This window comes from Mercenaria mercenaria, chromosome 6 (genome assembly GCF_021730395.1).
Source record: "Mercenaria mercenaria strain notata chromosome 6, MADL_Memer_1, whole genome shotgun sequence".
NCBI lineage: Eukaryota > Metazoa > Mollusca > Bivalvia > Venerida > Veneridae > Mercenaria > Mercenaria mercenaria.
The window spans coordinates 45,929,335-45,943,713 of record NC_069366.1 but is presented as its reverse complement, the minus strand read 5'-3'; the positions used below and the strand labels follow the sequence as shown (position 1 = coordinate 45,943,713).

The 14,379-nt window shown below is 36.1% G+C and overlaps 1 protein-coding gene across 1 annotated transcript in view; it reads right to left on the bottom strand.

The window, feature by feature from the left end:
* Window positions 1–4,286: 4,286 nt before the first annotated feature.
* The window catches only part of LOC123549030 (myogenesis-regulating glycosidase-like), a 29,558-nt gene continuing 19,465 nt past the window's right edge, over window positions 4,287–14,379 (bottom strand). Inside the window, exon 4 of the mRNA XM_045336795.2 lies at window positions 4,287–14,257. Coding sequence (XP_045192730.1) covers window positions 13,998–14,257 — 260 coding nt within the window. The 3' untranslated portion in view covers window positions 4,287–13,997. The remainder of the gene's footprint in view (window positions 14,258–14,379) is intronic.

Below are 14,379 nucleotides of genomic sequence, written 5' to 3'. Positions count from 1 at the left end.
TAAATTATGTGTATTTTGAACAATGATATATCTCTATTGCTGGATTTATTATACATAAAAGAAACATCATTTAGACAATACAAGGGGAATTATGCATTTTAATATATAAAATCCTTCTGTCCATATTCCTTTTTTATCTATTAAAAATGCAACTGAATGCTTCTTTAAATAATTTCTAATAAAATCAAGCAATTATCTTTTATCTGGTTTTATTTTATTACTTTTGATCAAAAGATCATAATCATTGAATAAACAAACTTGTAATTTCTCTTTAAATAAATATTAAGTTTTAAATAATTATTTTATTGTTGAGGAGTGAGAATTGCGTTGCTATAAGAGTTATAATTTAATTGGCCAGGAAATTATTCAACATGACTGAGCAATCAAAATTAGTATATTATCAATTAAAATGATTTTGTGTACATTCTGAAAAAAAAAAACCAAAACAAAAAAAAAAACAGCACTTCAATCAATAAAATGCAAAACACAGGAAATAACAAATTTATCTGTAGGCAATAAAATTTATGATTCTCCGACAATAATTAGGCTACTTGTCAAGTCTACGGGGGTTTTATGGACCCTTATCAGAGTGGACCAGACAGGATCTTGTATATTGGGGATTAAAAAGTCTGGTATTTGGGGGGGGGGGGGGTCACTTACATAGGAGATTTTCTTTGCCTTTAAGGACAAGAAGGTCAAAAAATCATAATCAAGATACAGATATGTCAAAAAACACCTAAAAATTGGAGGTACCATCCATGTTGTACCACAGAAAAGTGGTCTCGGTTTTTCCCTACGGCCAATAATAAAAAAGTTACTAAATAAGCTATTTATAGTAACATAAAAGGGAAGTTATTAAAAAAGAAAAAAGTATTGTAAGTGAACAAAAGAAGGATCTGCCAAATAAAAACAAGAGCACTGCAATGCAGAGCAATATATACACAAAACGAAGTCATATGACCTTTGACCCCTAAGTGTGACCTTGACATTGAAGTGAGCCATCGAAAACATGCGCTCTGCATGTTGTTTCGATGAGGTGAACATTTGTGTCAGGTTTCTTTGAAATCCTTTAAGGGGTTCAAGAGTTACAGAGCGGAAGGGAAATTGCTAACCAACAGTGAGTGAGTTGGGTTTTACTGCGAATCAACACAAAATGGTCATATCGCTGAGGCTAACCAACAGACAGACGAACACAGAGGTGATAACATAATACGTCCCTTCAGAAGTATAAAAAGGAATCGAGATCTTATGGTGGTACAAGTTGTGTGCAAGTTTGGTTAAAATTGAATCGCAAATGAAGCTGCTATTGTGTAGACAAGGTCAAAATAGCTAATTCTGGCCTTTCCAGGGGCCGTAACTCTGGAACGCATAATGGGACCTGGCCAGTTCAAGAAAGGAACCGATACAAGTTGTGTGTAAGTTTGGTTAAAATAAAATCATAAATGAAACCACTATCGTGCAGACAAGAAATTGTTGACGAAGGACTGACTACAGACTAAGGGTGATCACAAAAGCTCACCTTGTCACTATGTGACAGGTGAGCTAAAAACAAGAGGACTATTACGGCTCTAGATGGCTCACCGAGTTTCACAGTGCGAACAGGTATAAAAACACATCTGGAATCTAGCCCTGCTTACTAGCAGAATGATATAAGCAACTATTGCTTGAATTATTTTGAAATTAGGCCATCTATTCCAGTTTCTACAAAATATTTTGCTAGAAACGAGAGCTTGTAGAACACTGACTAAATGCCACCCTTGATGCATTCAGTAATTGCACAAGGAACAAAACTTATTTGGTCACTGTACACAAAAGTTCTACTGCTCTAGGTCAATGTGACCTTGACCTTTGACCTATTGACCTCAAAATTAATAGGGGTCATATGCTGGTCATGATCAACCTCCCTATTAAGTTTCGTAATCCTAGGCCCAAGCATTCTCAAGTTAACATCTGGAAATGGTTTAATTGTTCCAGGTCAATGTGACCTTGACCTTTATCCTACTGATCTCAAAATCAATAAGGGTCATCTGTGGGTCATGACCAACCTCCCTATCAACTTTCATGATCCTTGACCCAAGTGTTCTTAAATTATCATCTGGAAACCATTTAACTGTTCCGGGTCACTGTGACATTGACCTTTGACCTACTGACCTCAAAATCAATAGGGATCATCTGCTGGTCATGAATAACCTCCCTGTCAAATTTCATGATCCTAGGCCCAAGCATTCTTGAGTTATCATCTGGAAACTGCTTAACTGTTCCGGGTCACTGTGACGCTGAAATTTGACCTACTGACCTCAAAATCAATAGGGGTCATTTGCTGGTCATGACCAACCTTTCTATCAACTTTCATGATCCTAGGCCCAGGTATTCGGAGTTATCATCCGTAAACCCTTTAACTGTTCCGGGTCACTGTGACATTGACCTTTGACCTACTAACCTCAAAATCAACAGGGATCATCGGCTGGTCATGAATAACCTCCCTGTCAAATTTCATGATCCTAGGCCAAAGCATTCTTGAGTTATCATCTGGAAACTGCTTAACTGTTCCGGGTCACTGTGACGCTGAAATTTGACCTACTGACCTCAAAATCAATAGAGGTCATTTGCTGGTCATGACCAACCTTTCTATCAACTTTCATGATCCTAGGCCCAGGTATTCTGAGTTATCATCCGTAAACCCTTTAACTGTTCCGGGTCACTGTGACCTTGATCTTTGACCTATTGACCTCAAATCAATAGGGGTCATTTGCTGGTCATGACCAACCTCCCTACCAGTTTTCGTGATCCTAGGCCCAAGCGTTTTTGAGCTATCATCCGGAAACCGTTTAACTGTTCCGGGTCACTGTGACCTTGACCTTTGACCTACAGATCTCAAAGTCAATAGGGGTCATCTGCTGGTTATGACCAACCTCCCTACCAGCTTTCATGATCCTGGGCTCGGGTGTTCTTGAGTAACCATCTGGAAACGGACTGGTTTACATACCAACCCACCTACCGACATCTGCAAAACAATCCACCCTCCTTCTTCGAAGGGGGACATAATAAGCTATGTTTTCTTACCTATCAGCAAGGCATGTGCAAATATGGAGGAAGGTCATATGTTAAAGGTATTCATTCAGTTGGTTTATAATGCGGAAGTTGACGAGTTCTTCATCTTTGTTATTGAATGACAGAAATACAGCAAACTTGCATTTGCCCCTACCCATTTCCTAAGCTGTTTAAAACATTTCCTGTTTTGAACCTTCTGGTTTTGCTTGTATCTTTTGTAAACAAATATTACACAGTAAACAGAAGTAAGAAAGGTCACTGCTGCTGAAATGCTGGTGGAAATTATAATTATTGTTTTCTGCTTACAGATTTTTGTTCAGTTTCAACTGTGTTGCCATTTATGTCATCTGACTGGTCATTTTAATCCAAACATTCAGCCTTTGAGAACCTATATTTATCAGACTTGTAGATGTAAGACACTGGCAAGAAAGGTCAGATTAACAAACAGCATGAAATTGGATTTGACATCAAAATAACAGTGGGGTGGGGGGTTATACCTTTTTTTAAATTTAATTCAAGGGTCATAACTCCAGACTTTAGAGGATCCAGCTGGTTATCAAACCTGGCTGAGATATTATACCCATAAACATTATGAAGTTCTGAGAACATTGTATAAGAACTACTGAGTAAGATAGCAAACACTCAATTTTCAAATTTTTCGTAATTCAAGGGCTATAACTCTTGGACCATCCAGCTTTTTATCAAACTTGGCCAAACATTTAGGCTAATTTTTTTTTTTAATTCAGATAAGAACTGCTGAAGTTAGGGAGCTGTCAAACTAGTGCATGCCACCCCTACAGGTGACCATGTATTTTGATTTACATGCATATATAATGGGATCATTCATAAATAAGATACAGTTCTGGTTCTATGCTACAATCTACCTTATCGCCATCTATCATTATATGAAGTTTCATTAAATCCACTACAGTTGTCAGAAAAGGAGTGAGGCGGACCGGGGAAGGGCGTACAGGGGGGGTGGGGGAGGTTTACTACAAACGAATTCTGCTTGAGCCGGTGTTAGTGGGCATGAGGGTGGGGTGTTCTACATTTCATTACCTCTCATGAACAGACTTGGTCAAACCGAGTCTGCTATTATGTTGATTGCTTGCATTCTTTGCTTCCAAAGGATCTTATCACAGATTTTATTGGCATGGCACTCAGAGTAATATATTCTTAATTATTACTTAGTTAATATATGTTTAGTACAATAGAGATAGACATTAAAATCAGACTGTAAATTTGTAGTTTATTACACTTGTAAGTATGAAAATTGGATACCTTTTACAGAAAAAAAAGTTGTACAAAAAATTAAACAATATAGTTGACTTGATTACATAGCACCTAGTTGACAAGAATAAACAAAGACAAATTCTTCCTGGTGTGATAAAGCATTCACAATCCTAGTGTTGTAGTGATGGTTTCAAAGGTCAACAATGTCTGTTATAAGACATAATGTACATGTATACTGCAAAACATACAGCTATAAAAATACACAGTTTTAATGTCCTTGTATTAGTTCACACATTCTTAATCATGTCTTTATATCAGATTTTACAGACATTGTCTTTCAATAAAACAGTGGTGGGTTTCTAATCTTACTTCCGTTTAATTGTGAGGTCATTCAAATCCTTGAAAAAAAAATCACAGCATAAAGGAAGTATATCTATATATCTACAAGAGGGCCAGAATGGCCCTATATCGCTCACCTGTTATCACTGCACTTAAGGACAAGAAGCTAAAACAAGATAAATATTCCAACCAATTTTCATGAAGATCCATTGAAAAATATGGCCTCTAGAGAGGTCAAAAGGTCTTTCTATGCTGAGACCTAGTGACCTAGTTTTTGACCGCAGTTGACCCGGTTTCAAACTTGACCTAGATATCACCAAGAAGAACATTCAGACCAACTTTCATAAAGATCCCATGAAAAATATGGCCTCTACAGAGGTCACAAGGTTTTTCTATTATTTGACCTACTGACCTAGTTTTTGATCACATGTGACCCAGTTTTGAACTTAACCTACATATCATAATGATGAACATTCTGACCAATTATCATGCAGATCCCATGAAAAATATGGCCTCTACAGAGGTCACAAGGTTTTTCAATTATTTGACCTACTGACCCAGTTTTTAACCGCAGTTGACCCAGTTTCAAATTTGAACTAGATATCATCAAGATGAACATTCAGACTAACTTTCATACAGATCCCATGAATAATATGACCTCTAGAGGGGTCACAAGGATTTTCTATTATTTGACCTACTGACCTAGTTTTTGATTGCAGTTGACCCAGTTTCAAACTTGACCTAGATATCATCAAGATGAACATTCTGATCAATTTTCATGCAGATCCAATGAAAAATACGACCTCTACAGAGGTTACAAGGTTTTTCTATTATTTGACCTACTGACCTAGTTTTGGACCGGTTGTGATACAGTTTCGAACTTGACCTAGATATCATCAAGATGAACATTCTGACCAATTTTCATTAAGATCCACTGAAGAGTAAAGCCTCTAGAGAGGTCACAAGGTTTTTCTATTTTTTGACCTACTGACCTAGTTTTTGATCGCAGGTGACCAAGTTTCGAACTTGACCTAGATATCATCAAGGTGAACATTCTGACAAATTTTCATGAAGATCCATTGAAAAATATTGCCTCTAGAGAGGTCACAAGGTTTTTCTATTTTTAGACCTACTGACCTAGTTTTTGGCCGAACGTGACCCAGTTTCGAAATTATCCTAGATATCATCAAGGTGAACATTCTGAACACATTCATGAAAATCCATTGAAAAATTATGGCCTCTAGAGTGGTCACAAGGTTTTTCTATTTTTAGACCTACTGACCTAGTTATTGGCTGCATGTGACCCAGTTTCGAACTTGACCTAGAAATCATCAAGGTGAACATTCTGACCAACTTTCATGAAGATCCATTGAAAATTATGGCCTCTAGAGTGGTCACAAGGTTTTTCTATTTTTAGACCTACTGACCTAGTTTTTGGCCGCACGTGACCCAGTTTCGAACCTGACCTAGAATTTACCAAGATGAACATTCTGACCCATTTTCATAAAGATCCCATGAAAACTGTGACCTCTAGAGATATGTCACAAGGAAAAGTTTACGCACGGACGCACGACGACGGACGCTGCGCGATCACAAAAGCTCACCTTGTCACTAGTGACAGGTGAGCTAAAAACATATGTCAGGATTGCACAAATTAGCGCCATGAGAAAACCAACATAGTGGCTTTGTGACCAGCATGGATCCAGACCAGCCTGCGCATCCGCACAGTCCGGTCAGGATCCATGCTGTTCACTTTCAAAGCCTATAGCAATTACAGAAACCATTAGCGAACAGCATGGATCCTGACCAAACTGCGCGGATGTGCAGGCTCGTCTGGATCCATGCTGGTCGCAAAGCCACTATGTTGGTTTTCTCATGGCGCGGCTCAAATGACTTTATAGCAACAACAATGATTCATGTGTATGATTTATCACTACCCTAGTACTATGAGCAAGCAGTGGTCATTAGCCCATCAATACAGCAAAACATTTAGAAATACAAATTTTCAATACTACAGAAAATGGCTGAATCAGTCATTCAAATTTTTCTTCTACACTGAAATGCTTTGATAACACACAACTTAATACTGAATACCGGTAGCTCCATTTCAAAGCAAAGATTTGCATTATGTCTGAGAATCTAGCACTTTCTAAAGGTCACTCTAATTTTCAAAAAAAATTTCATCAATCAAGATCATTCCTGTGTATTCATGATAGGATACCAATGGAAGTCACAAAATAACCCAATGTTCCTTAAGATACTGGCTTTTACCTAAGATCAGGAGCAGATCATTTTTTATAATAATTTTTGCAATTACAAATGCTTATCAAACAGTTTCAAGGTTGTTACATCCTAAATACATGCGTATTAACTTCCAGGTGTTAATCAGAGAGCTCTTGTTAAGCCAGATTTGTTATCCTTTTTTAGAAACTTAGTCTATTTACTGGAATTCTAGAACATTTCACAAGAATAAACATTTTAACATTTAAAATGTGACCAAATCAACCCTTTCTGAAAGACGTACTAGTACTTAAAAATTTCCAATATTGTTTTAAAATCACCCCTCATTTGCTTTGTCCTTAAAAAAATCTAGAGATCTAGATCTGTTGCATGGAAAGTGTTTTCTCAGTTGTGAGATTTCCATCAGTTTTACTTTAACTATGACACAGAATTCGACATGTATTGAAAAAGTTGATTTTCTTGAATGATTTCAAAATTGAACATTAGAAATTGCAGGTAATATGTCTAAAGTCATCCTGTTATCAAACAAATCATTTATAATACTCCAAACAAAATTTTGGAAGAACCTGAAAAAGTGTATGTTTTCAAAGCGTTAAAGTGTAGATCAAATGCAATATGATAAAAATAAATAGGAAAAACGCATACAAAATTACAAAAGTCAATGAAGAATAAAGGAAATTTTTAAGCATACAAAAAATACTTAACTAACAATCATCATGAAATCATCATTACTTGTGGGTGGATGTACCGGTATTTTGTGGATATTATGGTTGTTTAAATCCATGACCTTAATTCTTAATAAAGTAATAAATTTTCAATACATTTTATGATTAAAATTTGAAATTTACAAATTCATGGCTCCACATACAGCCACCAAATTTTAAGCCGGTTAAAAATAAACAACTTTACAGAATGTTACTTATTATAATATGATAAATAAAACATCAGGCTAACTTAATTTTACAATATGTTACAAAACACAAAATCAGACTAGAACAGTTTTGATTTTACAATTTTTTACTACCGGTAAATTAGGTCATTCCAAAGGCAGTTTTTGCAAATAGTGAAAAATACCATCTTAAGGCCTAATTGTACAGTCGTACACAATAAACACCTGTAGACTATCTAAACACTGATGAGAAAAATAATTCTGTCTCAAATTAAATTGAGAAAACATATCAAAAATAATGTTTAGGCATTGCTCCAGACATCATAACATATAATTTGTATTTCCACTAAAAATACACAACCAAATAAAATGAGACAACATCAAAAAAAAAATGTTTTAGCATTGGCTCAGGTTACCATAACAGAGCTATAATTTTGTATTTTTCCTGCAATTAAATATACTTTCTGACATAAACCAGAAACTGTGCCTACTGGAATTTACACAAAGCATTTCTTTTTCACAGAAAATTTAACATACCAATTTTATAACACATAAATTATCAACCCTTTTCATGATATACAGTGCATATTTGTACACAATTATGCCTTCAAGGATGGGATATGTGAATCTATGAATCTAATCTTTTTTTCTTGAGGTTTGAAAAACCTAACTTGTACTGGTATAACAGATACGTTCTGGCTACAAAACAAGAGGGCCATGATGGCCCTATATTGCTCACCAGAGTTGATCTGGCCTTCTGAATAAGTTTTTGATCCCACATGACCCAGTTTCAAACATGACCCAGAGATTATCAAGACAAACATTCTGACCAAGTTTCATCAATATTGGGTCACAACTGTGGCCTCTAGAGTGTTCACAAGGCAAATGTTGATGGATGATGCACGACGGACGCCACAAGACGGACACCGGACAATGACCAGTCACAATAGCTCACCATCAGCACTTCGTGCTCTCGTGAGCTAAAAAACAGCAACTAAATCTTACATATAAGACAAAATTAAGTTCACAATTGTATCACAGTAGAGTCATGAATTACTGAAAACTATAATGACAAATTACAAATTAACAAATTTAAAAATTAAAAAAGCTAGCTTTGAGCAAAGTTTACTTTCTGGCAATTACATTAAAAGGCGGAGCAATAATAATACTGCCATATCAAAACATGTCAATTACTTCACAATAAAGATTTTTAAGAACTTACTGTAACTGAATTATACTAGAATGTTGCAGCCCAAAGGGCAACAATGTTGAGCCCATTATTTGTTGACACACTGAAATCACTATTATTTAGCAGACACAGAAGTTTTGATTTGATCTGACTTGGCTTTTACTGCGCATCAACACAGTAGAGGTTATATGGCACCAACAGGCCTAAATATTTTGATTTCACATCTCATTTACATCAATATAAACAAGAGGACCAAGATGGTCCTGAATCGCTCACCTGTTCCCACATGACCCAGTTTTGAGTATGACGTAGTTTTTTTCTATTATTTGACATAGTGACCTAGTTTTTGAGCTCATGTGACCCAGTTTTGAACTTGACCTAGATATCATCAAGATAAAAATTCTGACCAATTTTCATGAAGATCCATTGAAAAATATGGCCTCTAGAGAGGTCACAAGGTTTTTCTATTATTTGACCTACTGACCTAGTTTTCAAAGGTACGTGACCCTGTTTTGAAATTGACCTAGATATCATCAAGGTGAACATTCACGCTAATTTTCATGAAGATCTCATGAAAAATATGGCCTCTAGAGAGGTCACAAGGTTTTTCTATTTTTATACCTACTGGCCTAGTTTTTGACCGCATGTGACCCAGTTTTGAAACTGACCTAGATATCATCAAGGTAAACATTCAGACCAATTTTCATGAAGATCCATTGAAAAATATGGCCTCTAGAGAGGTCAAAAGATTTTTCTAATTTTAGACCTACTGACCTAGTTTTTGACCGCAGTTGACCCAATTCCAAACTTGACCTAGATATCATCAAGATGAACATACAGAACAACTTTGATACAGATCCCATAAAAAGTATGGCCTCTACAGAGGTCACAAGGTTTTTCTATTTTTAGACCTACTGACCTAGTTTTTGACCGCACATGACCCAGTTTCGTTCTTGACCTAGATATCATCAAGATGAACATTCAGACCAATGTTCATACAGATCCCATGAAAAATATGGCCTTTAGAGAGGTCACAAGGTTTTTCTATTAATTGACCTACTGACCTAGTTTTTGAAGGCACGTGACCCAGTTTCGAACTTGACCTAGATATCATCAAGGTAAACATTCTGACCAATTTTCATGAAGATCTCATGAAATATATGGCCTCTAGAGAGGTCACAAGGTTTTTCTATTTTTAGACCTACTGACCTAGTTTTTGACGGCATGTGACCCAGTTTCCAACCTGACCTAGATATCATCAAGGTGAACATTCAGACCAACTTTCATAAAGATCCCATGAAAAATGTGACCTCTAGAGTGGTCACAAGCAAAAGTTTACGCACGCACGCACGGATGACGGACGCTGCGCGATCACAAAAGCTCACCTTGTTACTTTGTGACAGGTGAGCTAAAAAAGGTATGGAATCAAAACTTTTATACCTGCTGGAATCACAGTGAAACAGCAAAGTCGCCTCTTTCGATCACGTATGGGTAAGCAGAGCTCCAGATAAGCTTTTGGTGCAAATGGGTATTTACCCATCACTTTTTGTCTGAATTTGGTATTTGGTACATGGTATGTATCATTGAACAGGACTGACTAAGTAGCTAAGTACTTTAATGGCGCCTTTCAATGTTTAATACAAAAATGTATTTAAAATTGTAATGAATGTTCCATACTGTTGTTTTCTTTTTCACTTTTAATGAAGTCGGAGATCAGTTCATCCACAATATCCTGAACGATGTGGTCACCACAATATGCATTCTCCCAAAAGATATCATCCAGTATTGGTGACACTACATCGTCACAATCAGATAACTGTCATTGTTGAACAGCAACATATCCCACTAATTAGTTTGTGCTGCAGCAATGTTTATTCATCAACTCTTCTACATTTTATCGGCGTAAAATTGTTTACAAAGTATCCAAATAACACCGATCAGCCGACTGAATGGTCCTGTGATTTTTCCGATAAATTGCAACCTGTTCTGCGGTAACATATAACCAGTCAGTCAAATCTAGCGTTAAAGTCTCGTACCCGTTCTAGTAATAAGGAAAATGCGATACGCAAGCGATTTTTTACGAATTGGGTATTAGGAATTTTACTTGCGTTTCATTACGCACACTGTATGAATTCAATTGGGTTTTCTGCAATTTTAATTGCGTAAATATGCAAATACGCAGCTTATCTGGAGCTCTGGGTAAGACAGTGGTTCCAATTCTTTTCATACACAGACTGTACCAGAACCACATGGGTCAACACAGAAGTTTTGGCCCAGTTAAGAGCAATAACTGAGCTGCTCTGCCCTTGATATCAAACTTAACACAAGTACTGCTCTTTGAAAACCAATGTTTGGGCTTTGCGATCAGTATGGATCCAGATCAGACTGCACTTCTACCTATCAGTTACATACAACAAAGTCAGTTAGTCCTGAAATTAATAAACAAACTTTATGGATGTTGGGATAAACAAACAGTATGGATGTTGGGATAAACAAACAGTATGGATGCTGGGATAAACAAACTTTATGGATATGCACTGATCTGGATCCTTGCTGGACACAAAGTCCTCACGTTGGTCTGAGCAAAGTGGCGCTCACAAAAAAATTATATTCTAATATGACTAACAATGCTTTTTATCATCACAACTATATTATTATGATATCAAGTAGACGTGATATTTCACATCTTGTACGCATCGAGAAATAGCGCTTTCAAATTTGATCAAACATTTTACATAAAAACATGTTTAAAATGAAATGTGAAATAGTATAACCGTCTTAATTAATTTACGCACACAATGAGTTGGTTATTCACTGTGCAGTATAAATCGCCATCATGATTTGCACCCTAATGGAACTACCCCGCAAGACTTATTACCATTTCCGGTCCTGGCATGTATAAACAAATTATTTCTTAAGTGGTACATATTTTATACATGTTTGATTGTGATTCATTCACAGTTACTAAAATTATTAATTAAACAGACAATGTCAATGTTCACAAGTCAAGGGCCATAACTGTATGTGAATATTACACATGTATTGCATCAGAAAAAGCTCACAAAGCATTGGAAAGACATTCCGCATACACAAATGTTTGAAATTGTTTATAAATTTGAAAAACAAAATGTTAGCAGGCAAGGATAATAGAATCATTATCTATCAAAAATCACTTGAAAAATTACACTTTATCATCAGGAAATACATTTTTATTGTAACATACTTTTAGCATGCTTACTAACAAAATGGTTTTATCTGTTGTGTTTAGGTTTGAAATTTCTAATTAACATGAAAATTATTTCACGGTTGTATTTTGTGCAAAACTTATGCAACCCATTCACTATTTCCCAATCTGAAAACAGAAAACATTTCCAAATTGCAAAATTAACCACCTATATACTACAATATCTTGGTACTTGTCTGAAATGGATGGTCATCAAACTTGCTGTAGTTACTACAACGACAGCCCTGCACTGAATGGATACAAGAGAGCAATGATGGCCCTAGATCGCTCACCTCAGTTTCACAGTTTACTTGAACAATTTTGGTAGGAGGTCAGGGATAAAAATATCTGTGAAATTATTTTGAAACTGGGCCAGTGTTTTCTGAAATGAAGACTTTTAAAGTTTCCACAATATATAATTATGGAACCTATAGAGGAGATCGTGTTTGTATACAAATCCGTTGTATTTTCTATTTTTAGAACTGATAAGACATTGATCAGGTGGGCAGACGCCGAACATCTATGTTTTTTGTTAAAAGAGATGTTGTTCTAACAGCCTAAACTTTCTTAAAACACAAATTATATCAATAATGTTTTGATCAATGGAAAGCTTATAAAACAAGCAATTTATTAATTACATTTATTTATTATTTTGAAATAAAATGGATTAATTATGAATGCTCAACTTACAGTGATTTTCTAAAAGTTTTGGACATCACTATGCCGCTATTAAAATTATATGTCGTTTACAATGGTTATTCATTTAAAAAAGATATTTGAATACTAAAATATGAAAATTGTAAGTATTTCAAAACTTTTTAAATTTTGAAAATCCAAAAATATTTTTGAATTCAGATTACAAGTAAATAATATGTTCTTTCTTTGTAAAGTTGAACTTTGTATTGATTTTTTTTGTAAGAAAAAATTTCCCAACCCTCAAGGGGCATTCCAGTAAAATTAGTTTGAAACTAGAAGATGCTTTTGTAGAAAAGCGCATGTCTACATAGTAGTAACAGGCAAGAAGTCAATAGGAGCGAAAATCAAAGAGACACTGATGGTTGTCTTAGTGACTCAAATGCAATAGGGATCATCTACTCCGCATGTCCGACCATCCCATGAAGTTTCGTTTTTGGGTCAAATGATTCTGAACTTATGGACTGGAAACAGTTTTCCATGTTCTGGCCCCTGTGACCTTGACCTTTAATCGAGTGACCCCAAAATCGATAAGGATCATCCACTCTGTAAGTCTTTTCACCCTATGAAGTTTCAACATTCTGGGTTAAATGGTTGTCAAGTTATTGATCGGAAATGGTTTTCCATGTTCTGGCCCGTGACTTTGACCTTTGACCGAGGGACCTCAAAATCGATAGGGGTCATCTAATCTGCATGTCCTGTCATCCTGTAAAGTTTCAACATTCTGGGTCAAGTGGTTGTCAAGCTATTGATTGGAAACGATTCTCTATGTTCAGGCCCCTGTGACCTTCACCTTTGATGGAGTGACCCCTAGAACACTAGGGGTTATCTAGTCTGCATATCCAATCATCCTATGAAGTTTAAATATTCTGGGTCAAGTGGCTCTCAAGTTATCGGGCCCACCAAAGGAACATTCTTGTGAAGTTTGGTTGAAATTGGCTTAGTGGTTTATTAGGAGATGTTCTGTAAAGAAACTGTGGATGACGGATAGACAACAGTACTGACATCCAACAATCCTAAAAGCTCACCACGAGCACTCCATGCTCAGGTGAGCTAAAAAGCAATCTGTCTGTATCAGATCCGTTGTTCTACAAGGTTGCCGATTACTTTCTTGTCGACATAGAAATGTAAAGGAATGTTTATGATTTCACTTTCATGAAAGTTGCCACTTTATCTAATGGAATATGATAGTCTCTGATCCAAGTCCCAGCTTCCACCTCGACATCATTCATCATGTCTTTCCATTTTCCCTGTGGAATGTAAATATCTCTCTGCGTCTTCCCTTCACTCACTATAGGAGCGACTAGCAAAGTATCCCCTATAAGGTATTCATCATCTACTGTCAATGAGGTTGTGTCTTGTGGGTCTGTCCACCAAAGTGGCTGAATGATAGGGGTACCTGAAATCAACAATAAAATAGATATGTGGAACATTCACTTATTAGTCAGTTCAGACCTTTCACCTAACAAGATGATCTAGCACAGCCATTAGCTTGGTTTAATAATTTTAGGATTTTCCAAA